This window comes from Amblyomma americanum, chromosome 3 (genome assembly GCF_052857255.1).
Source record: "Amblyomma americanum isolate KBUSLIRL-KWMA chromosome 3, ASM5285725v1, whole genome shotgun sequence".
Taxonomy (NCBI): Eukaryota; Metazoa; Arthropoda; class Arachnida; order Ixodida; family Ixodidae; genus Amblyomma; species Amblyomma americanum.
Window position 1 is genome coordinate 194379707 of NC_135499.1, and position 26872 is coordinate 194406578.

Consider the following 26872-nt stretch of genomic DNA (forward strand, 5'->3'; position numbering starts at 1 on the left):
GGCTGTGACTAAAATGGCGCTTGATGGTCGTGGCGTTGTTCAGAAGGCTGCAGGATGATCGTTTCTTCGTGTTTGGACACCGCATCGGCACCTGAAATAGTAAAGCATTCTTCAGCATGGCCTCAAAAGAGTCGAAAACAATCAGCAACCTCTCGCCGGAGTCTATGAAGGTCATCGCTGAATCAATCGGAATTTCGAATTTACCCGATGAAGCGGCCAAAGAACTTGCCGACGAGATCACGTATCGCCTCAAAGTTATAGCACAGGTATGTCTTCGATCCCGAGCTACCACGCTGTTTAACTAAACTGTCCGCGTTCCTCCATAGATTTCTTACTCTGTCTTCATCACCTTTGCGATATTTTATCGGCGGCGAAAACGTTTTCCTGACGCGTGCATTGACAGCGCTACGACCCCGCTGAGCGCTATGCATGCGCGTTCGCGCGCCAAGCGGGCGCGATTTGAAATCCAACGCCAGGGCATGCGCACTGAATGAGCGCGTAGATGAAGCATTCCTGCGTCGCGCTCGCATCTACATCCGCGTGCTTCGTGGCGCGTGCGGTCACTTGTCGACTGTCTTGTGTGGGAGCCTTTCGCATTTATCAGTGGCGAAACTTTTCTCGCATATTTTTTCTCCTTCCTACTTTTTCAGGATGCCAGCAAGTTCATGGGACACGCAAAACGAAGAAAGCTTTCGACGTCCGATTTTGACAACGCGCTGAAAATGAAAAACGTCGAGGTAAGCGGCGCGTTTCGTTGCTGCGCTATGCTCGCGATTGCGCTTTGCCGCTGTCGTAAGCGGCGCCGCGCGCGGTGCGCGCGTCGCTGAAATTCTCGGCTGGATGTGCGGCGGACTTCTCCGTCTACGCAAGCAGTTGATCTTTTGGAAGACTGGCATGTTTTTTTCGTGCTTGGTTAGCTAAAAAGCTTTGTTTCTTTTTGCGGTGGTACTCATTTGGCCATGCTATGATCGTAAATTTCGTTTGGCTAAGGAATGAGGCGCCTCGTTCTCGTGCTTACCTTTACAGTGGGCATTTCTGTGCTTGGGGGTTTTTCGAATGATATGCAGTCTACACCGTTGGTAACCCATGCCGGTTGTCAGGCAGGTTTTGTCATCCTGCCACTTTTCCCAACCACTGTACATGTACTACCTGCACTCAGGAACTGCACTTCTAATTTAATACAGAGTGGTACATGTGAAAGGAAATTTTCATTTTTCAGCATCTTTCTTGGAATGCATCTACTGCTACTTTAAAACCTTAAAGCTTAGGCTCTTGAAGCCAAGGTAAATCAAGTTAAACTGTCTTTACTTTAAATAGTAACCATAATACATTACCATCCAAGAGCTCCTTGATCATGTCCAATGTCATGTTCTGCAAAAAGGGGAAAGCGCGGCAGCTTGCATATGCTGCCTTGTTGTAGTGATTACGGTTCAGTGTGCTGGGAATAAGAAACATACTACAAACATTTCACTTGCCTGGACGTATTAACCTTTTCTTCTCTGATTTCTGCAGTGGTATTAGTTACCACCTTGTGGAGTGTGTAGCTCTTATCTTGTGTTTTATGTCATTTTTTTTTGCCGTGTACATATTGCATGCTGTGGTCTAGAGTGTTTTACTTGGGTTTCAAAAAAATGTGTCAGTATTGTAGCCTTGCAGCTGGTCCCCGATATTATGAGAAAACACTTGAGTAGATGTGGTTAATGTCCATTGCATACCAACTAACCAGTTGTCCTTCGGTTTATTTCCAGCCACTCTATGGTTTCCACTGTCCCGACTATGTGCCTTTCCGATATGCGAGTGGTGGCGGCAGGGAGCTGCATTTTGTTGAAGAAAAAGAGCTGGAACTGAACGAAGTCATCAGTTCACAGTTACCAAAGCTCCCACTGGACGTTTCTTTAAAAGGTAGGGGCAAATAAAGCATTGCTTGTTTGGCGTAAGCATAAAGTATAATAAAGTAATTGTTTTTGGCAACAGTGTCATTGTACCATTGAGAAATGTCAGTCTTAATGCCCTTATTGTGGGCTGTCTATGCAGGCACATAAGCTGTTGATCCTGTTCTGTCACACAGTGTTCGTCAACTTTCTAGCACTGATGTGCAGCGTATGCATTCATGCCAATGAGTATTGTGGCATGAATGCAATATTGATACTTAATCTGCCTGTTCTGGTCATACCTGAGCTAGGGTGGGTTGCAAGCACATTTGTGCCATACAGAGTTAGTATTCTATGCATGAAATTGTTATGCCTTGTGCTAAGCATACACAATCATTAGCAGTAGTAGAAAAGGTAATGTCTCCTTACTGAAATCAGCTAAATAACAAGCAAAAGAAAGCTATCTTTTCAAATTAGTACATCATGAACTTCATCATTACTTCAGCTGTTGGATGCTTCTGTCTGAAAGTAAGACCCCTGTCCAAATTACCTGCCATAATTGCTGTACATAAACATGAGGTTCAAGTTTGTGTGGCATAGGCAAATTAAGTTGGCTTCCATAGTTAACATCAGCTTGTATAAAAAGCTGTGTTTGAAGTAGTGTCAGGGTCATGAAGTGCTGAGTTCTTAATAGCATGCTGCTGCAGATGTCTTCATGCTGGGTGGTAATGCCGTGTATAAATATTGGGGTTTGAATTTTACAATGCCTCACTCTTTTGGTGATTTCAACTGATTTGCTATCTTCCCCAATTTCAGCACACTGGCTGAGTATAGAAGGAATCCAGCCCACTGTTCCTGAAAACCCACCACCTGGTATGTGTTGCCTCTTTTTTTTGTGCAGTCCGAAGAATTCTAGCTTCTTTGCAGTATTTCATGTTGCTGTTTGCGCTTGCATGATACAATAAACCAGAACAGCCAACAAAGAAATTATCCCATTCTTTCTTTGTGGTCCTGTTTTGCTGTCAGGTCATAGAGTAAATAATCTAACCCAGACAATCAACAGTTTCAAGTTCCATTATGGCCTGACTATGCATTGTAGCACTCATTACAAGGGGCACTTTGCTGAATCACTTGGAGTAAGAGGTTTGAAAAGATGGATCTTATGGTAATAATGATAAAATTAAGAAACTTTAGTACATATGACAATAAACACATCTATATGCTGAACACATGAATTAGTAATGATCCATTACCTAATTACACTACATACACTGGCCATTCTGAGGACGTATTTTGGTCTGTGTCTCACCAGGATCGAGGTTTCTGGCTCTTATTAAGGTGTAGTATATTATTCATGAAGCTACAAGGACTATAAGCATTTTATAACTGCTGGTAAAACTTAGGTCTAATGAATGGTACTGTTAGATGGGCATATGAGTTAGGTAAAGTAAGGTTATCATGACGGTGAGTATTTTGAATTGTTGCTAAGGTGGATTAATGCTGATAAACAAAGGTGTTTACAGCATGGATTTTGCCAAAAATGAGCTCAGTGTCATTTTTATAACTGAGCTCATTGAGCCCTTTGAAAAAAGTGTTGTTATGGGGGGGGGGCAACTGCTGACAGTGGTTGGGATGCCGACCTCAACACAAGTTTGCAAGTGTAACACTGCCTCTTCCCTGCAGTTTCCAAGGACCTGCAACGTGTGGAGAGCATTGATCCGGTGACCAAGTTGAGCAAGGTGGTGGTGCCAGGCGCCAAAGTGCCCGGCTTGCCCAGCAAGCAGGAGCGCACTAAGCATGTCGAGACGGTCCGTGTCAAGCAGCTTGCCACACATGAGCTGTCTGTGGTGAGTGGCAACTTGTGCATAAGTGTCCTTTTATGGCAGAGCACTGAATTACATTGACGTCAAAGCTGCAAAGGGTTTGGAAGTTCTCCCTGTTTGAGAGCCAGTGGAGCCTCTCTGGACTAACGACACTTTCCAAAGGAGGATGCATGAAAAACATGATGTGCATCATGGTGTTTTTTGTGAACCTGAATTTAGTTGCTTTAGCCTTTTCGTTCCAAGACCTGGTTGGTGTTCAGTACTATTTAGATATGCTTGTTGCATATTTTGTAAACTGAGATGTAGTTGCTTGCTTGATTTTGCATATCTAGTGTTTACTTAAATGCTTTTTTTTTTTGAAACAGATATGTAGCTTCGTTATACCTAGGGCTTGAGTGATATACTTTTTTTTTAATTTAAAATTTTGTTCTGTTGGCCTCATCCTCAGCATGGACTTCCTGCAGTAGTTTGTTGTTACACATCGTGGTGCAGAAGGGTCACATGACACTTCTTTTTCCTTCTTTGCCCCATTTAGGAGCAGCAACTTTACTACAAGGAAATTACAGAAGCCTGCGTTGGATCTGATGACTCGCGGAGAGCGGTGAGTTTCGAAGGAGGGCTTTTATACACCGTAGTACTATGCTTACTTCAAGGCTTCTTAAAGGTTGCATTACAGTATTGGTGACTGGATCCTAGGCGCTGTATGGGTGTTCTAGACTGAATGGAATTTTGCACCTCTCGACCAAAAATGGAGTTTGTGCTTTCTAAAAGTGGTGCATTTCACTTAGTGCCTTGCAGTGGTAATTAGATTCATGCCAACAGTTATGCTTTTCATTATGAGTGCTCTTCTAAAAGATGAAAACCACGCAATCTGTTTATTTGGGTTTGTGAGCCGTAGTCTTAACCGATGAGTGGCGCACCCACAAGCTGTAGCAGAGTAAACAAGTGGCAGCATACAAGTCAGAGGCTTTATCAGAGCTTGCATGTTCTTGCTATTTGCTAGTGAAATATACTAAACAGAAATGATCAGCTGTGCATTTTGGGTGTTGGTGTTCTAAGTCTGTCTTAAATTATAACTTTAATGAAAGTGGAATAGGTTCTAACAAGAAGGGATATTTTGTTGTGTCACGCATTGAGTTTTTTTCTTTTGTACAATGATCCAGGTGGTATTTCAATGGTGCTTATTGTGCATTCGTGTCTTCTTCTTCGAAAGAGCTTTATTCACTATGTAGTGCTGTGGATTTTTTTTTTTTGAGGCATTTGGAGACATTCTGGCATTTTTTGTTTTCCAGGAAGCGCTGCAGAGCTTGGCTTCAGATCCAGGTCTTCACCAGATGCTGCCACGTTTGTGCACTTTCATCTCGGAAGGGGTAAGCAGAATTTCTTACCTGGTTTTTCAGGGTGAAACAACGTCACGACTTGCAGCGGCAGCAACACGTTTGATGAGAAACTCATTACTCGTTCCGATACCTTAGTGTTCGAGCCCCAGTTCTCTCTTTTTTTTTGTATGTCACATAGCTCCATGAATTCCTGGTGGACTGTCTGACTGTAAGCTTAACTGTTTAGGTTTTGACGCTCGCATCTTAGTCACTTGTCTATGCTTATGTCTGTGGTGCCTGTTTTGCATTTTCAGGTGAAGGTGAATGTCGTGCAGAACAATCTGGCCTTTCTCATTTATCTTATTCGAATGGTGAAGGCACTGCTGGACAACCAGACCCTGTACCTCGAGAAATACGTGAGTACTAACGGTTTTTCAAAGGTTAGGATTGAAAAGAGCTGGATGTGTTATCGTGGTAGTAAACAATGAAGCTGCACTTGCATCACAGACTTTCACACAAGCTTCATGTTAGGTTTTACTACTGTATTTACTCGCATAATTTGTGCACTTTTTTTTCCTAGAATTAAAGCTGGTAAAAGGGGGTACGCAAATTGTGGGTTTCGCTACAAAGGTCATACGCGCAATGTATTGCCGCATATAAGTTGCCCCGCATGTCGTGCCATTTGTTGGCCTAAAAAAATGTTGACTCCAAATAGAAGTCGACACATCCTCCTTGCTCCCCTCCGTGCCAGCTCCAGACCCATATTATGTAGTTCCCTGCATGACGCCGTGATGGTGTGTGCGCAACTGAAAGCATTATGAGTTGAACGATACAATCGCAGAGCCAGCAGTCAGAGGGAAATGGAGATACAAGAATATAAAACGGCAGCCTCATATGCGGCCCGGCTGAGTAGCGGCTAACAGAACAGCGACTTGTTCAGTAGATTTGGATTCTAGCGTGACGCACACTCCGGAGGTTACTGGAAGCTTGCTCTTGCAGCTGTTCATATGTAAAAGCGGCCCTTGGCGCGAATGAGCCGGGTAAATGGCGCGCAGTTGACTTTTTTTTAACGGAACTAATTTATATACGAATTAACTATTTTTGACATCGCTCACTCACCCTTTGCGGCCGCATGCGGTGACACGGCCGTGCCGATCTTCCCAAGCCTGCCCTCTGCGCATCTGCGTACATGCTCGTTTGCTTGTGCAGCAAAAAGGAAAAAATATATGCGTAAAAGTTTTTTTTTTTTAGAAATCCAGGGAATAACTTAAGGGTGTGCAAATTACATGAGGATGCAAATTATCTGAGTAAATACAGTATGTGCTAGTAAAATATACAAAGCAAACAGATGCAAAATACACCGAATGGAGTGCAAACTATTAAGTTTTTTGTGTTCATCTAGGCCTATAATGTACATTTTGCTGTAAAGGGGGTAGGATATATATGCACGTAACAAAATGCGGTACCTAACTGAAATGCAACATCACAGTCCAAAGTAGGATGAGATAGTCTGGTTGCATATTCTTAAGAACTGACCTCTTTTTTTTTTTCCCCTCCTGAAAGGTTGATAAATAGTGTGCTTACCTGGTTGCTGTCCTTTACCAACTTTGAGTGATTGTATACCAACCATTCCACATTTCCACATTAATGCAGTTGACACCTCCTTGGAAGTTACCGTATGTTAGGCAAGCATGTACTGAATTGCCTTGATTCTTTGCCGCTATGGTGTTCTTGTATGGAGTGACAGTGTCCCTCTGTTTGATGGGTGGTATGCAGCGTTAAACTTTTTGATTGTGGCTTTTTGCAGCTGCATGAGCTGATCCCATCCGTGGCGACGTGCATTGTGAGCCGGCAACTGTGCACTAGACCTGACGTTGACAACCACTGGGCATTGCGGGACTTTGCGTCTCGATTGATGGCACAGATCTGCAAGTGAGTTTGAGATCTGCCACGGTTTGAGAGCCTGGGCAGGAAGCTTTAGCACAAGGGCATGTTGTATGCCCAGCTCTTTTTGTTTTTTCTTTTACAAGTTAGATGTAGTGGGTTTGAAGACTGTTCAATTTCATGGCGGCTTACACAAGCAGAACACTCTCGAACACTCTGCAGTGGGAGTCCACTTATATTCTGCTGATTCAGGACCACACATTTTGTTACCGACAATGAAGGGTTGTCTGACATGGCAGAAATAAAGCTTTGAAAGTGTGCTGGTTGCATTTGAGACTGCATGTCGTATCCGAGACAGTGAACTGTGAGTTGATTTTTTTTCATGAGTTGATTTGCACTGATCTGCTATACGCAGTTTTGTGCAGTGTTGCAAAATTTTCATTTTTTGCAACTTCTGTTACATTGTTTGTCTTACACAAAGCTCAGGGATGTTTTCTTCATTTTTAAATGCTTTCTTTCTTCTCAACATATAAGGGGTGAACCTGTGAATTAATACCACTTTGGTAGTGATTGTCCGCACACATGGTTGGTTAATTAGCAATTTAGACTATAAGAAGGTGTCAGAATCGTTTTAACTAGTGCAAACACTTTATCCAAGTGTGTTGCCGAGTGAACCTCGTGTTGCTGTGAACGAAAGCATGATCGAACTTTGACCGTGTTTAGGACAGCGGAACTTATGTTGTCTCACTCACTTCAAGTGCCAGCAAGTGGACAACGGTGAACCTGTGTACCATATTTTTTGATGCTAAATAGTACCTAGCAATCAAATAAACCATTCAAAATATTTTTCTGTTTCGCTAATAGGCTCCTTTGGTGTTCTGTGTGTTTTTACAAGTGCGGGCGTACAGTTTTTTTGGTGTAGCTTATATTGGTGGGAAAGTAAAATGCAAAAAATTGTTCAGCTTTTCAACCTTTTCCATCAGTCAGCTGTCGGTTAATACTTGAAGCAATTTTCATTTCAGTTGCAACTTTTTTAATATGTCGATAAGGCTGAGGTATGGATATGTACCGCCTTTGAAGTCTTTTTACGTGTTATTGGTGCAAATGTGCGCCTCTTTTTTCTGCAAAAGCTGTGGTCGAAAGGGCTTGAAAGTGATGTCATTCTATTTATAGAGCCATTCAGAGTACAGTTTCACCATTTGTTCGCATGTAATACACACGCAAAGGTTGCGCTTTATAAAGAGTGAAGATGAGGTCAAGGTGTACACACATTTTACTCATTGCGGCGGTGTTGCTGACCCATTCCACCTTTGCCCTTGCAGGAACTTCAACACGAGCACCAACAACGTGCAGACGCGGGTGACACGCATGTTTAGCCGTGCGCTGCAGAATGACAAGATGCCACTGGCCTCACACTATGGGGCTGTCTCAGGGTTGGCTGAACTAGGACCTGAGGTTGTGCGGTCCTTCGTGCTTCCACGAGTGCGGGCCCTGGGCGAGAAGCTGCGTCAGGGCCTAGAGGAGCCCGGTGTCTCTCCTGCCGACAAGAAGGCTGCCGAGCACATCAAGCAGCTGCTGCTGGTACGACCTGGCACCAAACAGTTTTCACTTTTACCTGGCCCTACTGCCCGTGCTCACCTGTGAGAGCACAAGATTTTAGAACACTAGCTGATACCATAGTTATCACGTTTCTGTTAGCAACTGCCATCTTCCCCCCACCCCCCCCCCACCCCCACACACACACAACACACACTTCTATATTTCAGAAAATTGGCATGCATTATTTGATTCTTCAAGTCTATATAGGTGCGATGCTTATACTGCTTTCTGTCACCCTTTTTTTTTTTACCTCTTCTCCGGGTGATGAAGAGGGTCTTGGCGCCAGTGCTGAAAGCAACGCGGACACCTCCGGACAATGCAGAGGAATACCGGGCAGAATATGGCTACCTAGGCCACCTGCTGCATGCACAGGTGGTTCGGGCTCGCATGCAGCCCACCACTACGGCCTCAGTGGCGCGCACCACTCTCACAGTCACCCAGGTATGCAAATTGCTATTAGGTCTGTTTGTCTGGGAGTGGCCTCTGCCAGCCTAGCGTGCTCTCATTTCATGTTGCGTTTCGCTCGAGCAGGCAACAAGAAGGTATTTTCACAGGTTATCTGTTGGCTCGGCTCCCTAGCAGAGTGGCCACGAGAATGCGCATCAATGAATGCTTCAGCTGCGTGTTCTGGCAGTTGAGGCTGCATGCTTTGTGTGTCGACCATGCATACTGAAAGCTGATGCGCACATTGGCCAGTGTGAAGCATTCATAGTCATGGTTCTGCTGTCTGGAGGCTTTATCTTTTTCTTAATTTAAATTTCCTCACTATAAAATCTGTCCTATGGACTACTGATCACGATATAGATGCAGCATTTGGAGTTAGCATATTTACTCGCATAATGAACCCACTTTTTTGCCATAAAGTAGACATCAATTCAGTTGGAGAGTTCATTATGCAAAGCCGAAAGTTGGGCGAGTTGGATAACGTTCATGATGAGAAAATATGGCAAAAGGAACACAAGGGACAAAAAGGGAACGATGCAGGCAAGCGCTTTCCATCCCTCGTGTTCCTTTTGCTCTATTTTTTCATCATGAAGGCTCATTACGCAAGGAAAAAAGTTTAGACGTCGAAATTTCATTTACGTAGGCCCATCCATCCGTCTGTTAGTCCATCCATTATCATCAAAACTGTGTGGTCAGCTGTGTTCGTGTTGCCGCGGTGCTTAGCGTCGTTCACCTTGAAAGGTGTTTGCTGTATCACGATGTGATTTGACAATTTCGTGATGGTGGACGGCGCCAGCTAGTTGTGGCCAGATAAAGCGAACATACTGAACACTGGCCCTGAAGGTCAGCTGCGTGTTTTTTATGCGAGGCTAAAAAAGAAAGAGGCAGAATATAACCAATCCCTATATATAGCCTTTATTGATTATGAGAAAGCATTTGACTCTGGAAACCTTGGCAGTCATGCAGGCATTGCGAAATCAGGGTGTAGAAGAGCCTTATGTGAAAAAATACTGGTAGATGTGTATAGGAACTGCACAGCTACCATAGTCCTCCATAAACTCAGCAATAAAATTTCAGTAAGGAAGGGCGTCAGGCATGGAAGATATCTCGCCAATGCTATTCACCGCCTGTTTACAGGAGGTATTCCGAGGCCTGATTTGGGAACAGTTAGAGATAAGCATTAATGTAGAATACTTGGGTAATCTGCAATTTGCTGATGATATTGCGCTGCTGAGTCACTTAGGAGATGTATTGCAAAGCATGATCAATGAGTTAGGCAGAGCAGAATGGTGGGTCTAAAAATTAACATGCAGAAAGCCAAACTAATGTTCAACGGTCTAGCAATTGGTAGCGAGATGCAGGAAGTGGTAAAGGAATATGCCTACTTAGGGCAGGTAGTGACCGCTGATCTGGATCATATTTAGAAGAATAAGAATGGGGTGGAGCGCATATGGCAGGTTCTCTCCGATCATGAACGGCAGTTTGCCAATATCCCCCAAGAGAAAAGTATACAGCAGCTGTATTTTACCAGTACTCACCTATGGGGCAGAAACGTGGAGGCTAACGAAAAGGGTTCAGCTCAAGTTAAGGACAACGCAGCGAGCTATGGAAAGAAAAATGATAGCTGTAACGTTAAGAGACTGAAAGTGGGCAGAGTGGGTGAGGGAACAAACGTGGGTTAATGACATCCTATTTGAAATCAAGAGGAAGGAATGGGCTTGGGCAGGGCATGTAATGCAAAGGCAAGATAACCTTTGGTCCTGAAGGGTAACGAGTGGATTCCAAGAGAAGGCAAGCGCAGCAGGGGTGGCAGGAAGTTAGGTGGGTGGATGACATTAGGAAGTTTGCGGGCATACGGTGGGCGCAGCTGGCAAAGGACAGGGTTGATTGGAGAGACATGGGAGAGGCCTTTGTCCTGCAGTGGGCGTAGTCAGGCTGCTGATGATGATGATCATAAAAAAGATTGCAGGACGGTTAAGAGTGTGTAATGCGAATGTTTAAGCGTTTGCTGTGGTATTAGTAAGATTACGCATTTTCACTCCCAATCTCGCGTTCACCAGATCGCTTGGGGGTCTGAAGGTCTTGCTTCCTCCATAGCATTTCAATGTAGAGGATGTTTTATAGCATTCTGGTTTAAACTGCTACGCTCCTCTCCGATGCTCGAGCGCACAGCAGTGCGTCGAGCAAGCCGCTGCTAGAGTCACTGGATAGCCACCGCCTCCTGCGCTCCTGTCAAGGGCACATAAGGGTGCACAGTGTCTTGGGGCTCTGCCATGTTCGTCAGGCACGCCACTCCTGCTGGAGCTCTCCTCAAAAGATGAACCTGCCATGATGTTATCGGCACGCAGCATCTTGGCACGCTGCAAAGGCCTGCACTGTAGACGGCGTGAAACTGAGGAATGCACTAAAAAAAGCCGATGCTTGTAAACATGAAGTAAATTCTCAACGAGAAAAGGGGGGAGCGTTCATTATGTCAATAAATACAGTATGCTTTAAACATATTTATATAGTGTGAAAATGTTAATATATAAACCTATTTTGCAGTTTGTTCCTAATTTGATTTGACATAGAGGTTTGCCTGTAGCTAATGCTGTGTGCTCTGGCTGCCACTACCTTTATTGGCGGGCTTATCATCTGTGAGGTTCTGTCAATGTGCTGTTTGCATTTTCACTCCTTCAGTGTAGCTTTGACAAGAAGTGCATGGACCTCCAATGCACACTAACCATGCCTCCCATGCAGAGCTTTTAGTTAAAAGTCACAGCTGTCAGACAGCATCAGCGAAGTGGCAGTGTCCTTCATCTTAGTGTTGCAAGGTGGCACTGCTGTGCCAGCGTCACACATTGCGAGCTCTCCAGTAATAGTAGTGGCTGCAAGGAGACAGTGGTTCAAAAGGAATTGTTAACGCTGCCAGGCTGCGTACATGCATGCATGCATACATACACTGCATGGCTTGCTTAATGTGAACTGTGTGAGCACAAGGTTAGGAGTCTTGGTAAACCTTGTGGGTGGTGGCACATGTAAAGTAAAACAAATGTGAACAATGCAACTCCTTTCATGGTTTTTAGAGTTACTGGTTTAATGGCAGAAATGAAGCATGGTAGCATTCAGGAAGTTGCTGTAATCTATCAGCAAATATTAGAGGTCATATTGGTGTTAGTATTTAATTTGTCAACTTATTCATAAGTCTAACATGACAGCATTTGTACAGGCATGTATCAGGAGGCCACATTTCTCTTGACGTCATCAATGTCAACAGAGCCCCAGAAAGCCAAACAGCTGAATTATACCAAGAATAGAAATTAGATGGAGTTGTCCTCAGTGTCCCTTTAATATAATGTGTCTGCCAGGTACTTCACTGAGCCGGTTTTATGCATGAATGCCCTTGTTGCAGCCCTCACGTCTTCTCCAAGCTGCGCCACGTGCATCCTCGCTGGTTCCTGCACCTCGCGTTCCCACGGCAGCACTGCCGGGGGCACCACAGAAGTACGTCATTGTCACTTCCAATCCTCCACGTCTGGCGGCGCCGGCCAGTCCCCTTGCCAATGCTGCCACTAGTGTTGTCAACAGCAACAGTGGCAGCACTAGCACTGTTGGCTCTACGCCGACGCTTGTCAAGATAGTGACAGCAGCACCAACACAACAGGGCAATGCACTGCAGACCAAGACAGTCACTTCAACAGCTCCCCTGACCAAAGTGGTCGTAGTCACCATGGCTCAGCCAACCAATGTTGCCGTCAAGGGCATCTTCTCGACCCCAACTTCGTCTGCACAGATGCATCACGCTGTTCCCACGGTCACCAGTTCAGACTCTGTCACGGCTGCGACCATTCAAATGGCTGAAGTTAAAGAGGAAACTGAGGAAATGATGGACCCGACATGAGGTGGTGGGAAACACGTGTGGACCACTCTCGCTGTCTGTCGGCGCACCCCAGAGACATGTTGTGGCAGACTTGCCATCTGCAAACCATTGTGTACATACGCGTGAGCATCGTGCGCCCTGTTGATGTTTTGCACTCATTTCTTTGCCCCTGCTGCCCCTTGCTGCTGCTTTTTGGTTATTTTTTTGGGACACTTGGAGGGATCTGTACAGTAACTGTTTATTGCAGGGAAAAATGAATGTGTGCGGTGTTGCACACAAGTTCATGGCATGTTAGTTACCCAGGATAAAGGGTGTTATGAAGAAAGGGCAAAGTGCATTTTGAGCCAGCATATGCCACGTGTGTACAGCTTTGTGACGTGTGTAGGGTGAAATCATCTTTTGATAAAACATGAGCTTTTTGTATGTTTCTTTATTGTGTTGGTGAATGTTTTATTTTTTCATAAATACCTAGTTTTGTTTGCAAAGCGGAGGTTGTACATTAGTAAGTTTAAAATGAGCACATGGTGACTGTTTTAAGTCATGGACTCAAAGGGAGAGATGAGGATACAAGCTTAAGCACAATTTTAATGATGAAAAGTATCGAGTTGCTCTTGTAAGTGGCCTACTTCACTTTCTAATTTTGGATAGAACATTTAATTGTGGGGCAACAAATGTGTAGCTCTTTTCCTGTGGTGCAGTTAAACAGCAAGTTCTGATTGATAGCAACTTCCATTCTTCTTCCTTGAATGTTTGTATGCCCACTGGTCCCTGTGGGCAACTTTTTGTTCATACCGTGCAACGTGACCATACCCTACCAAGAGATATGGGGAGTGCCCTTTCAAATAAATACTGTGCCTAGGTTTGATTTCTTAATTATGGGTGCTGCCCCGTGTGCCCTTGTTATTATGTTCAGCATCCGCAAAACTCAATTGCCAAAGAGCTGACTGTGCTTGTCATCTGCTGAGCTGTTGCTATGCCTTCAGTGTTCTTGCATTGCATGCATGCAGGAGTTTTGTTTCTTTTTTGCTATCACACTTCATTTTGTGTAAATGTGTTTGGGAGTCATTTTTTCTGGCTTATTTTACACTGCTGGACATGGGGCAGTGAAGATTTCTTTCTCATATAGATAGCATTCTGCTTTTGTCTCTGATCATTGCATCTTGCCATTGTGAGAGAGGCGTTGATGGTATGAAATATTTGGTGTCACATGGCGCCGTGTTATAAATACATTTGACAACGCTAACTATGTGCCATGTCCAAAAATTCACTCGACACACTCTGACCTGGCAAGCATGCTGCAGATACGGTACAGGGCATCCATCTCGTTTTGCGGTATGGCTGTTTGTTTCTTTTGTATGTGTGTCACTGGTGTATGTGCCAAAAACTAGTACCCATGCCACACGTGCACAAAAAATGATCAACTTGATGCCATATGTCCTAATGACATTCGTAAGGTCGCCACAACAGATTTTTCGATAAAATGAGTACTGTCCTTACCACAATTGCTTGTGTGGTACAGCTGCCGTTGTTAACAATGCTTTATACTGACACTGGCTTGTGTGCTGATGTTTGGTGCATATGGCTATATTTTTTACTTTGGAGGGTGAATACAGCAGTATTCTTTGCAGGAAGATCTTGATATTGCATTTTCACAGTACTGACAGACATTTTATACTTAAGAAAAGAATTTACTCAGGTGCCAAGTATTAAATAACTTTTGGGAATTAACTTTGTAATGGTGCATAATGGCATTAAACCATAGAAGATGTGGCACTGACCCTGATAACACTCTTAAGAAAATTTAGGCATCAGGCACTTACTGCCATTCTTAGTGCTTATGTGGTGCAGTTATAAATTACGTTTACAGTAGTTAAACTGAGAAGGCTGGTTGCAGTCCACCGATTACATAGTGACATCCAAGAAACCCAAGGTGCTATTTTTGTTCATTCCTCATGTCTCTTGCAAATTGTGGGATAAAAACCTCACTTTCTTGGTTCAGCAATTATTCTGAGGGCATTCAGCAGTGTGATGAACTGCCGATTGTTGCCAAAATTGGTTCTTGCGGTGAAACACGCGTAATGCATATCACAGTATATTGAGCGAAAGTTGCGCAGATCCCAGCATGCCTATGCGCAAATTCTTTTTTTTTTGCGACCATTGATCCAGAGCTTTAGGATATCATTAGACAGTTAAATGCCACAAATTGCTGTAAGAAAGAGTGAAATGCTGTGGGCAGGGACTTCGCAACTTTTTTTTTTTGAGTTGGGGGAGGGCAAGACTTCGAGCTTATTTGTTATTTATTTATTTCTCATTATATCTTTTTTATTTTTCCTCGGGAACTCTCTTTAGTGGGAGGCAGGACTTCGAGCTTATTTTGTTTTTTATTTAATGCTTATCCGCATAATAAATTTTATATTTTAAATTTTTCAGTGTTGAAAGGTTGATGCAAACTGTCACGTTGTGGTGACGACACTCCAGCAGTCGGGAAGGCAACGAGAGAGAGAGAAAAACTTTATTTGGTCCATTAAAGGCTTAGCGTTCGGCCTTCGTCTTCATCGCTGCAGGCTCTTGACCTTCAAAGCAGAGTTCGGCCCCTAGTCCAGGGCTCCACTGAGTCGCGCTGCTTCGCTTGCGTACTGCACCATTGCCCTTTGGGCGGCGAGCTCGCAGCTGTTGAGCCGGCTCTCCCACTGCTCCGCACTCGGGGTTTTGTGTTGGTGGAACGTGTAGTTTCACTTACACTCCCAGGTTATATAGTAAAGCGTGGGGGTTGCCCCGCACCACGGGCATGTGTTCCTATACTGTGTAGGATACATCTTGCTAAGTATATGTAGGTTAAAGAATGTTCCCTTTTGCAGCCTCTGCTGACTAACTGCTTCTTGTTGTGTTAGGCCCTTATGTGGCGGGGAGTATCTAATTCTCCTGCCTCTTTGATAGTTTAGGTATTCTGAAAATCCGATCTCCACGGTGAAGTGCTGTTCCAGGGCGTATGGCCGCTCGGCTCGGTACGTGATCTCTCGAGCCAAGCTGTCGGCCCTTCCGTTTCCTTCTATCCCCGTGTGTGCCGGAATCCAGATTAATTTGTGGGTTGCTGTTTTTCTGAGGTGTACTGCTTCGCGGAGGATAGCTAAGGCAGCCCTGCAGATTCTATTTTTCGTATAGTTTCTGCATGTCTCTTTTGAGTCCGTTAGGATGACCAATGGTTCGTCTTTTCGATAGCCCTCAGCCACTGCCAGTGCAACAGCGACGTCCTCCGCTTCCGCTATCCTGACGCTACATGTAGTTGCGCAGGTGATTAGATTGCCTGCGTTATCGACTACCACCAAAGCTGTCTTGTAGTAGCTTTTGCGTCTATTCCATCGATACATGGTTGCATCCATGAAGACTGTGTTTTCTAATTTGGCTAAGTATCTCTCCACATAATCTGCCCGCGGCTGTCTCCTGGCCGCGTGGAGATTTGGGTCCATGTATTTCGGAATGGGATTGACCTGCAGGGTTTTACGGATCTCGTCGGTTACTATATCGGCGGATCGATCGAGATGCCCCCTTGGGTTGCGACCCAACCTTGTCAGGAGCGCTCTTCCTGCAGCCGTGTTTCTGAGTCGTTGCAGCTGTGCTTCGTGCTGTGCTTCTGCCAGCTCCACAAAGGTGTTGCTGATTCCTAGCTGTAGCAGCTTCTCATTTGATGTGTTTCTTGGTAGGTGGAGTGCCGTCTTGTAGGCCTGCCTTAGGATTGTCTCTGCCTGTTCCGTTTCACTTTTGATCATGGGGTGGTATGGCAGCGAGTAGATGACCCTACTTACTATGAGGCTTCTTACTAGTTTTAGCGTGTCTTCTTCTTTCATTCCATGTCTTCGGTTGGAGACTCTGGTTATCATTCTGCCTACCTGTTCAGCTGACTTGCCGAGCAGGCAGAGTGTGTGGCTGCATTGTCTGCTTGCTTGCAGCCACATCCCTAGGACTCTTATCGTGTTTTTGTCCGGGATGTTTTGCCCCCTCTAGTTTCACTTCGAGCGGCGCATCAGTGGGATGTCTTCCTACCCTCAATATTTCGGACTTTTCTGTAGAGCAGGCTAGTCCTCTTTTCTTCACGTATCTTTCAACGGATCTTGCTGCTCGTTGTAGCAGTTCTTGCTTTTCCCTCAGGGATCCATGGTTCACCCAGACCGTGATGTCGTCTGCGTACATCGCGTGCTGGATGCCCTGGATTCTGCTGAGTCTTCTCGCTAGGCCGATCATCGCCACATTAAAGAGTATGGGCTAGATGACCGAGCCTTGGGGTGTTCCTTTGCTTGGGGTGGTGAAGACGTCACTCCTCAGCTCCCCTAGTCCCACCGTGGCCGTTCTGTTGGTCAAGAAGTCTTTGACATAGTCATGGATTCTTCTCCCGCAGTTGGTGCTGTTTAGCCCCTCCATTATAGCGGCGTGGCCGACGTTGTCGAAGGCACCTTTTATGTCGAGTGCCATGACTATGTTCTCCCCTTGTTTGGGCATTGTCTCCAGAACTTCTTTAAGCTGCAGAAGTACGTCCTGCGTTGAGAGGTTCGCCCTGAAATCGAACATGGTGTCCGGGTAGAGCCTCTTATTTTGTAGGTGTTGCTGGATGCGTTTCGTGACGATGCTCTCATACAGTTTTCCCAGGCAAGAAGTGAGGGAGATTGGTCTGAGGTTCTCGATCTGCAGCTTCTTGCCTGGTTTGGGGATCATGACTACTACGGCATGCTTCCACTCAGCTGGTATCTTTCCTTCTTCTCATAGTCTGTTTAGGTAGGCCGTCAACTGGTCCGTGGCTTCGTCGCTTAAATTTCTTATGCGAGAGTTTCTAATTTTATCTGCTCCTGCCGCTGTGTTTTTTGTAACGGCTCTCATTGCTGCGGTGACTTCCTCTCTGCTGATGGGCTTGTCCATATCTGGATTTTCTTCTCCAAGGTAGTTTCCTTCGTAGCCCTTGGGCTCATCTGTGCCGTAGCATTTGGTTCTGACTTCATCGAGGAGCTGCTCGTCTGTTCCTTGATATTGGTGCACTAGTCTCTATGACTTTTCCGCTCTCTGCTTTAGTCTTGGTAGGATCCATTAGAGTCTTTAGAATCCGCCATGTTTTAGCCGTGCTGAGTGTTCCATTCAGCGAAGTGCTGAACTGTTGCCACCCTTGCCTGGCTAAGTGTGTTGCGTACTCTTCTGCTTGGGATGTTACCTCGGCTATCTTCTTCTTTAGCTTCCTATTAAATTTCTGTAAAAGGCTTCCGAAAGAAACTGTTAAAGGAGCTGACACGTGCCCACTGAGAACTGAATGACTGGTTTAGTTTACTCTTATATGAATTGCTTTACAACTGGCTACGAAGCCAAGTAGCTCAACTCCACTGTGCTTTGCATTAAGAGTCCTAGAACTGAAGTGTTTCAATTGTCAGAAATCTGACCCAAGTGCAAGCAATTGGAGACTGGGGGGGTCGACCTCCCATGTTCTGGAGTCCCTGGCTGCGGGGGCTAAGAAGGAGCGTTGATCACTACGCTCGAAGAATAGCGGCCCGCCAATATTCACAGGCTGCCACTTTGCATATCTTGGTGGACCTTTGTTTCCGCGAAGGTCGTAGTGGCGCTCTATATGTGGTGCGTTGGGCGGAGAGAGAGAGAGAAAAGCTTTATTGAGGTCTCTTAAGAGATTGGCGGTTCGGTCTTCGTCTTCATCGCTGTCAACGCTTGACCTCTTTCAGCAAGGTTGGGCCCCTATTCCAGGGCTCCACTGAGCCTAGCTGCTTCGCTTGCGTGCTGCACTAGTGCCCTTTGGGCAGTGAGCTCGCAGCTGGTGAGCCGGCTCTCCCATTGCTCCGCACTCGCTGTTTTGTGTTGGTGGAATGCGTAGTTGCGTTCGCACTCCCAGGTGATATGGTATAGCGTGGGGGTTGCCCTGCACCACGGGCATGTGTCCCTGAAGATACATTTTGTGTAGGATGTGTAAGTTAAAGAAAGTTCCCGTTTGCAGCCTCCGCCAACTAGCTGCTTCTTGCTGTGTTAGAGACTTATGCGGAGGAGAGTATTTTCTTAGCGATCGAGTGGTAGCGGAGTTGAGCGCTCTTTGTGTTCTATACCACTCTGAAGTGCGCTAAATCTAGTCTTGACAAACGTTTGCCACTCGAGCTTTTTGATGCGAAAAAAAAAAATGGCCGGCTTCTCAACCGTGCGTTCGTGTGTAACCGGCCTCGCTAAATGCTTGCTTAGCGCAGCTAGTTGACATACACGGGCATCACGTAAGTACAGTTCGGTGGAGAGCTGCTCCATGCGAGTCTCGTCCACATGCCTCTGTGCATCGTTTTTTGTTGCATCAAATCCCATATTTTCAAATAAACGGCATGACTTCACGACCGTTTTCGTTCGAGGAGAAAAATAACATTTATCTACGCGCGACAAGCAGCGCGAGTAGTTTCGCTTTACGTTTGAAGGCTACGGCTTTGGCACAAGACACGGAATCCGGGCTCGAGCCGCTCGATCGAACTTGCATTAATTTTTGGCGCGCATCCATCTGACACCGTTTCGAAATTGATTTTATTATAATTTTCTTTTTTACTTGCCGGCAGGGTTTTAGGTATTGAGGTGCTTGGTTAACCTCGTAAGCGCAGCAGCTGAACGTTTTCGTCGGCGCTGCGCAAGCCGGTGGGGCTGGCGGCACAGGGTAGGCATAGCGCAGGCGCGCTTTGAAGGGTTTGCAAGAATTGGCGGGTGCGTGCGTGCTCGCGTCGACGGGGCGGGTGCCTGTTTTGTGGCAGGTGTTTTCCAAAGAGCGCAACGAAGGATCCCAAGTGCAGCAACACCATGGTAAGTGAAATTGCGCCTCCGTGCTCGAAGGCAGGCTGAAGCCGTGGTCCGGTGCCGCCTATTCTTGTCTGGGAAGTACGGTATAAATAGACCGCTGGGGAGAGCGGTCGGGCTGTCGTTTTGCCGGGCTTCTGACCTTAGTGCTGTGTGTGTGTGTGGTTAAGGTGCCGGTAGGTAGTAGGATGGGGGGGAACCATGCGCACTTTTGTGAATTCATTCAACGTTATACCTTACGCTAAGCCATCCCCGGTTTTAGGGAGGCCGTAGATTGCGTTATGTAATGCGGTGGACTTGGCAGGAAGAAATGATGCGCTTGGCCTTGCACAGAAATATCTCTGCATTTTGACGGCCAGTGCGTACACAGTGATTGTGTGAGTATTATTTGTGGCAGCCTTTTTACGTGCTAACGTGCGTAGTTGAACCCTTGTGCAACGAAACGACTCTGTGATAGGTGTCAGCTTGTGCTTCGTGCCCTACATATATCCTCAAGATTGTTTCGTAGCTTTATTGCCGGTGCACTTGAGAACTTGGAAGACGATAGCTTTGTAAGAGAATCTTAATGACTTGTTGGAATACGTCGCAGTATTTGTGGTTTCAGGGTTTCAGATTGAGCGCCATATTTCAAGCGGCGTAGGGAAAACCCGGGGAGGCGTTGTCCCTAGACCGAAACAGTGTCAACGAATAAGAATCTTTCCGCGGGCAGCACATTGGGCTGCAGGGCAGCGGCTGTTTGGTTCATGGACGGGGCTGTCAATTCAGTACAGATTCCTAAAGCTATCCGAACTGGTTCAAAAGACATGGCACGACAGGCAAGCACCCCGCTTATTCCCTAATTAAAGCAGCAGCTCGTCCGATTGCCTCGTTTTGCTTTTGCGTGAAGCGTGTCGAACGTAGCATGATAGGCTCGAGCGCGAATTGAACGCTCGTAGACTGCAATCGGCATTGCTTTTGAACTAGTAAAGCATTTTTATGAGAAGTAAGCCCTTCGTGTCTCCTAATCAAGTATTTTATAGATAAGCGCTTCTTAACCGCCCTGTTTTTTTTTTTTGGATGCTGTGGCTAACGGAACACCATTGAAGCTGGGTGTGCACCGTTCTTTTTTTTTTTTTAGCTATATCATTACAACGTGTTTATTCTTGTCCACGACCGGCTTTATTATAAAGCTGGCCGTGTTCTTGTCTAACATTTTCGTGCGAACAGTTCCCGTCCTTCTTTGCTGTCATGCCTGTTTTTATAGATTCCTGTCGGAGTACGGCTTTTAAATGACCGAGGTGTACGCTGTCATTCGCTGCTTGTTACCCGATTATGTTGCTTTTAGAAACATTCTACGCTTTGTTTCTTTCGTCGTAAGTGACCCTTAATCTTAATTTCAGTTTCTTCAAATCATTTGTTTGGTTGATAAACTACGTTGGATCTGTACTTGCATGGACCGCAAAAATGCAGTGATGACTAATGCGGTAGTGAACGTATTTATTCCTTTTTCCATTTCTGTAGTTTTTGTTTGGCTTACATTATTCTTTTTTTCGTCGGTAAAATTTTCTCTTAACCTTCTTCCAGTGCAAGAGCTAGGTGTTGCTTGGTGAAGAATTGAGAAAATCTTAACATTCATATGCATGAATAAATAGTATGCCTCAGATTTGACTGGCATGTTTGGGCGACGGACTTTATTCAGATATGCATGCTGTGTTAAAAAATGAAATCTCGTAGAACGTTGGTCATATTGGCCATACTTAGAACACGTAAGAAGCCATGCGAAATGCCCATTTGAATAGTACACATTTATACTCTAGTGGTTCTGCTTATAGCTTGTTTCGGAAGGTTTGATGCAATTGTAAGCTGAAGTTCTTAGTGCTCGAGCTTTAGTTGGAATTATTTTACTCCTCTTGACACAAAGTAAATATTCTAGCACAACACATATTAATAAATGCTGCACTACCAATGCCTGTGCTGACTGTGGGAAGTGAATTGTTTGTTGTAGAAGTCCTTGTTTTTAGAACTGTGGTATTATTTAAAATAATGCAGCATTTATAGCTGCCCTTTTACACATTTTTGCCTTTGTAGCAAATGTGAAAAAGTAAATAAAGAAATGAACTATACTTAAAAATCTTTTGTTGAATTGAAAGAGTGTCTAGGTTTTGTAATACTCTATATGTTTTCTTATTGTCATGTATGCTTATGTGTGCAACATAAGCTATTTGCCATAACTATGTGCAGGAGACACAGCCCCTGTAAAGATGTTTTATTTGACCTCTGGCATCAATTATGATATGTGCATAAATTATGTGCTAATTTTTAACACAAGAAAGGCTAACGAAACCTTTGTTCGGTTCATTCATCATTCATGTAATCCTAGTAATCTATAAAGCATTCTTTTCGTTTTTTTTTTGTGCAAAGAGACTGACCTTTTTTGCAAGACTTCTGTGTCCAACCATAGGTTGAGGCAAACTGATCGCATAGTAGACTTCTCCCTTGATAAAGTTACTTATTTGAACATTGGTGCTTTATCAGATCATCAATGCTATGTACTAATTTTTTTCTCTCAACATATTTTGTAGTCCACAAACAGCACAGAGGGTTCACACTCCCCATCGCCGGCTGCCCTGAATGCACCACGATACGGCACCATGGTACCCAAGCGCATTTTTGTTGGTGGCATTTCTGCCAGTGTGAGTTCTTGCCTATGGCAAATTTGCAGCGAGTTGAGTGCAGTGATGTTTTTCATTTTCTGAGGAAATAGAGCTAGACGCTGTTAATGCATTCATCCAACATTGCATTTATCCAGCGTCATTTATTTCTTCTCACCTGAACCATCAACGAAAAGTCAGCATGCTTCATTGTAATGCTGCCATGCACTCACATTAATTTCCTCCGAGACACACAAAGATTGCAGTAACTTATCACCATCACTTCTGAGCATGACCATTCCTGTCATGTTCAAAAACACACCGAAAAACATGATTCAGGGATCATGCCCTTGCAGGTCAACCTCAACAGCAAATTGTGCTGCATTATTCTATTTGTCTCTTGTTTTTCCTTTTTACACTCGTGTAACATAACGGATTTGTATTTTATTCTTATCATTGATATGTATTGCGATAACTATCTTACCTGTAATGCCCCTCTTTTTAATATTCATTGTACTCGGAAGCTAATAAAAATAGCTGAATAGTTAAATTATTTAAGTGCTTCCACATCCGCCACATCAGTGAAAAGGCTGCTCATAATCCACATGCTGCCTGGAGGGGTGCATTTAGAAAGCGTTCATACTGCTCCAGCTACCTTTTTGAAATGCTTCTACAGCCAGTCTTCTCACCCATTCCACTGGTATCCAATGCTTCATTGTGACAGCATAGCGAACTGCATTTCACTGGTTGATGCCATCTAGGCTTCTGCTGTTGCTGTCTCTATTTTTGTTGCACTGTTCATTCCGGTGTACCATGCATTTTAGTTTTGTGCTCCAGTCCATTTATGTCTCCATGTGGTATAGGTAGCTATCTGCTCTTCATTTATTGTTTATTTTGTGGATTTCTTCCTATGCACATATGGGCATGCAGTTTTGGCAAAAAGGGGCTGCATGTTTCTCTGCCCCTGCCCTTCTATACTAATAATTTTGGTTTGAGCATACCGCGATACACAATGAGGTGCTGTCATGAAAATGCTTGGAAGTGAAAATTAAATAAAAAATAAAAAAAAACTGCTGGAGCAGGGCCTCAGGTATACTCCGTACCTCCCCCTAGAAGCGGAGAAGAAAGGGAGATTTCTCTTGCCAAGACTTGTCGCTCTGATGGGTGGAAGAAACCGACTCGAGGAGGGCAGGACAGAGATCATCATGGGGAAAGCGCTTGATTGCAATAGCTGTAGCTGTGCTGTTAATGAGTCGTTAAAAAAAAAATTTTGCATCCACAAATTCCAGACGTCTTGCAACTGCTGGAGTGTAGCAAATTTTCTACCGGACGGTAATCAGGGGCCCTTAATACACTTCATGCGGACAGAACGAGAGGGCATGCACAAACTCCCAAATCTAAGTGCTCAAACCAGTTAGGGACTGTTGGGGTGCTGAGAAAGCTGCTGGCAATTTTGCTGTGCTGATTTCTAGTTGAACTGTGACTGCATTTATTGGCCCGTTACTGCTGGGGCTTGTAGTGTGGGGAAACTGATATGCGAGGGATTAGCAGGCTACGTCCTGCCACGAACATTGCATTTGGGGGGAGGGAGGGGGGGGGGGGGGGGTTCATTCTACAGTCAAAGCTGTGCCTTGAGATATTGCAAGGGAGCATAGGAGGGGTTGTCTCGCCAATGGGTCTGCTCCTGTTGCAGCTTAGGCTGTTGCGCCTCGTCCGGTTTGCGAGTCATGTCGTGTATTTCGCAGCAATGTGCTGTGCTATGCCTTTGATTTCACTTCACCAGTGTCTGAACTGTGATGAGAAGAGCAGCTTGCTAGACAGTTTTTTTTTTTTTTGCCTCACTGTGCATATTCACTGTTACTGTAAGGGCCTTGCCACCTGCAGCGTATCTCTGTGTCGTTGCCTCAAAACAAGCACTTGATGCCAAATTGCCCCATGTGCTAGCTAAAGTATATGGGGTTTTTTGGGCTGAATTTTTTTTTTCTGTCTGGTGAAATAAGAAATTTTGACAGATTGTTTTCTTTGCTTTCCCTCTAGACAACTGAAGCGGAACTTCATGAGCTCTTCTCACATTACGGAGTTGTGACGAATGCTAAGATTATAGTCGACAGAGCCGGTGTGTCCAAAGGGTAAGAATAGAATTGATCTAGGTTGCTTACATGGGTGGCAGATGGTTGCAATAGGTTGGCCACTTATGAAAGCAGCCACTTTTACTGGTATTGCAGGAAGAGTGGCACTTGGCGAAAATGCTGGCTATATGTGTGAAGACTAATTTTCTGTGGGAAGTCTGGTTGACTCACCCTTCAGAAGCATCACCCACCAGCCACCTCCCCACTTAGCTAGAGGTATACTCAACCACCCACCCAACACCACCCACGCACCCTCCAAAAGCCTACATAGCAGTGGAATGAAAGGGTGATGGCAAAATTGAATTCAGAATTGCAGAGGGAAACCCGCTGCCCTCCATCCACCCAAGTACCACCCATCCTACCATCCACATCCTCGACCCACATCTTCTCTCCACCCTTCCTTAAACCCACACAGTATAAACATTCATTAGAGTAAATACGTCACAATAATTATCGTAAACCAGCTGCTATCTCAGCTTTCTCATCAGAATGCATGTTCGTCCTGTCAGTTTTTTTTTATCTTGTGAAGCGGAGGAAGTTCCTCGACCTTGCCAACACCACTGGGAAACAGAATATAATTGTGTGCGATGTATGGTAAACATATTCATCCATCTTTCAATTCGTTCGTTACAATTTGGTTTGAATAAAACTAGTAGTAATTGTGTTGACTTAAAAGCATGAAAAGAGCACATGCATGCATTGGTTTTTGCTGTTGTTTGGTGGGCTAGTTGAAAAAGCTGCCATAAACTCGAATGCTAGTCTCTAAGCAAGGCACTGCCAGTCTGAAGTATCAATACGAATGAAACCTTTGCTATTAAAATGTCGTGAATTAGCTTCACCAGACTGAAAATTGGGAATATATAATTTGTTGCTAGATAGGGTGTTGTTTTTAACAAAGGGAGAATAAGTTTTGGAGATCTTGTAAGATTCATGGCATTAGAACTTGAGGCATTAAGTACTTAACTTTTTTATGCAGATGTAGCATGAATATTGTGAGTAGTGAGTACGATGTGCTTGCCTGCTGAACCTGCAGATGTTCTCTGAGAAGCTTGTCTTCACCTCTTTGCTCCACTGTGAAAACTAATCTGCTTGTTCAGTTGAGCCTCCTTTTTAGCGTCCCTTGCAGCATGTGCACAGGCACACTTGTCAGGAATTAATATCCTTAAACCTTCTGTAGCCTGACCTGTAGCAATTTAACCTTCATTTGAAGCTTTTGAAGTTTTTCAAAACTGATGTGCCTATAAAGTACTGTAGCATTTCTCTATGTTACCTCACCAATACTCACTAGCCTGTAGCAGGACCTCACACAGTACAGTCGATGACCGAAAATTCGGACACGTGATTTTTCAGACATGCTTGATTATTCGGACTGTTTCGCGGCACCGCAGCATGGCCCATAGAGCCAGTGTATAAGAGCACCTGAAAAAACGAATGCACCACACCTGACTGCTCGATTTTTCGGACCTCGTTCGCACTCGCCACTAATATCCAAGCTGCCATATAATGTGTACAGTGAAACCTCATTAATTTAAACTGCAGGAGAGATCAAAAACTTGATCAAACAAAATAAAATTCAAGCTCTTAACTTGAGATGCTGAAATTCTGCGCAAGTCGGCACATTTCGCCTGCGTGGTTTCGAGTTCGTACTGTTCTTGAATGTCTTCTACCGCACGAACTTGAACAGTAGTCAGAGAGTTTGCGGAACCCAACTGTGCCGAGCTTTTCACCACGAATACGGGAAAAGGGTGGCGTACAGCTTCACGGAGACTGTGAGCGCAGGAGGAAATGGTGGTGTATCTCAATGCGTGGTCAGCATACCCGCGGCAAAACGCATCGCAACCCTGACTTCTCTACTGTAAAACCGTAAATAACTGGCGTTTTGATGATAGGTAAAACTCCTCTCATTACACGCAAGCCACCGCAGAGTGCATATCGGTGGATACAATGCAGATTTTGGCTCTAGTCACTAGGCCTAGTGACGAAGGCGAATGCCGAAGGAGTGCTTGCTTCATAGTTTCTTACTAGTCGGAAACTCCATGGCTTGCTTCGACCATTTCTTGGTTCTTATTGTTTCGCCATCTTCACATTCTCGTTCCACGCCTATCGTACTGCGGGCGCAGCGCAGTGCCCACAGTGGCGTGTTCGCATTCCAGTTTAGACTTTGTCCCAATCCGTGCGTTCATCGGCGACATGCCAAGGGCAGTACAGCCAGGCCAAGCTCGTGAAAGCGGTCGCTGCCTGTCGTCTATGCACGTGTTGTGCAGCAAAATTTAGTCGTGGGGAGCTTTAGAATGTGTGCAATACAACTGACCCCTTCCTCCGTCATGTCGGCAATAAGTTCGTGATTTTTTCGGTGAAATTTGATTTTCCGGACTGCCTGATTTTTCATTCGTTTTCGTGGTCCCTAGAGTGTTCGAAAAATCAGTCGTCGACTGTACAGGCATAGTGGTGTCATTTATGGTAACTGAGAGCTAGCCAATGTGAGGTCGCTGTTGCATGTTGTTCTGAAA

The 26872-nt window shown here is 44.9% G+C and overlaps 2 protein-coding genes across 22 annotated transcripts in view; both read left to right on the forward strand.

Annotated features, from left to right (window-relative positions):
* Nucleotides 1–19157, forward strand: LOC144125774 (transcription initiation factor TFIID subunit 6-like). 2 transcript variants are annotated; one of them, XM_077659458.1, is made up of 12 exons: nucleotides 1–266; nucleotides 651–737; nucleotides 1749–1902; nucleotides 2688–2744; nucleotides 3555–3718; nucleotides 4230–4295; nucleotides 4987–5064; nucleotides 5328–5429; nucleotides 6821–6945; nucleotides 8220–8478; nucleotides 8767–8937; nucleotides 12332–19157. In XM_077659458.1, exons 1-12 carry the CDS (start codon nucleotides 117–119, stop codon nucleotides 12818–12820), a joined length of 1902 nt encoding a protein of 633 aa, XP_077515584.1. In that variant the 5' UTR covers nucleotides 1–116; the 3' UTR covers nucleotides 12821–19157. The 2 variants fall into 2 exon arrangements, with proteins under 2 accessions (XP_077515584.1, XP_077515585.1); XM_077659459.1 differs by lacking the exons at nucleotides 1–266; nucleotides 651–737 and adding an exon at nucleotides 809–912 and having other exon boundaries at nucleotides 12332–14796.
* A 103-nt stretch (nucleotides 19158–19260) lies between these two features.
* The window catches only part of LOC144125775 (protein boule-like), a 59454-nt gene continuing 51842 nt past the window's right edge, over nucleotides 19261–26872 (forward strand). For 6 of the 20 annotated variants that reach the window (XM_077659460.1, XM_077659462.1, XM_077659468.1 and 3 more), the window contains exons 1-3: nucleotides 20293–20418; nucleotides 22165–22275; nucleotides 24271–24362. In XM_077659460.1, the coding sequence (XP_077515586.1) occupies nucleotides 20347–20418; nucleotides 22165–22275; nucleotides 24271–24362 (275 nt within the window). In that variant the 5' untranslated portion in view covers nucleotides 20293–20346. Of the gene's footprint in view, nucleotides 19610–19840; nucleotides 19981–20289; nucleotides 20419–20941; nucleotides 21067–22164; nucleotides 22276–24270; nucleotides 24363–26872 lie in introns of those variants that run through there. The other 14 variants (XR_013313415.1, XM_077659467.1, XM_077659469.1 and 11 more) reach the window with 9 other exon arrangements.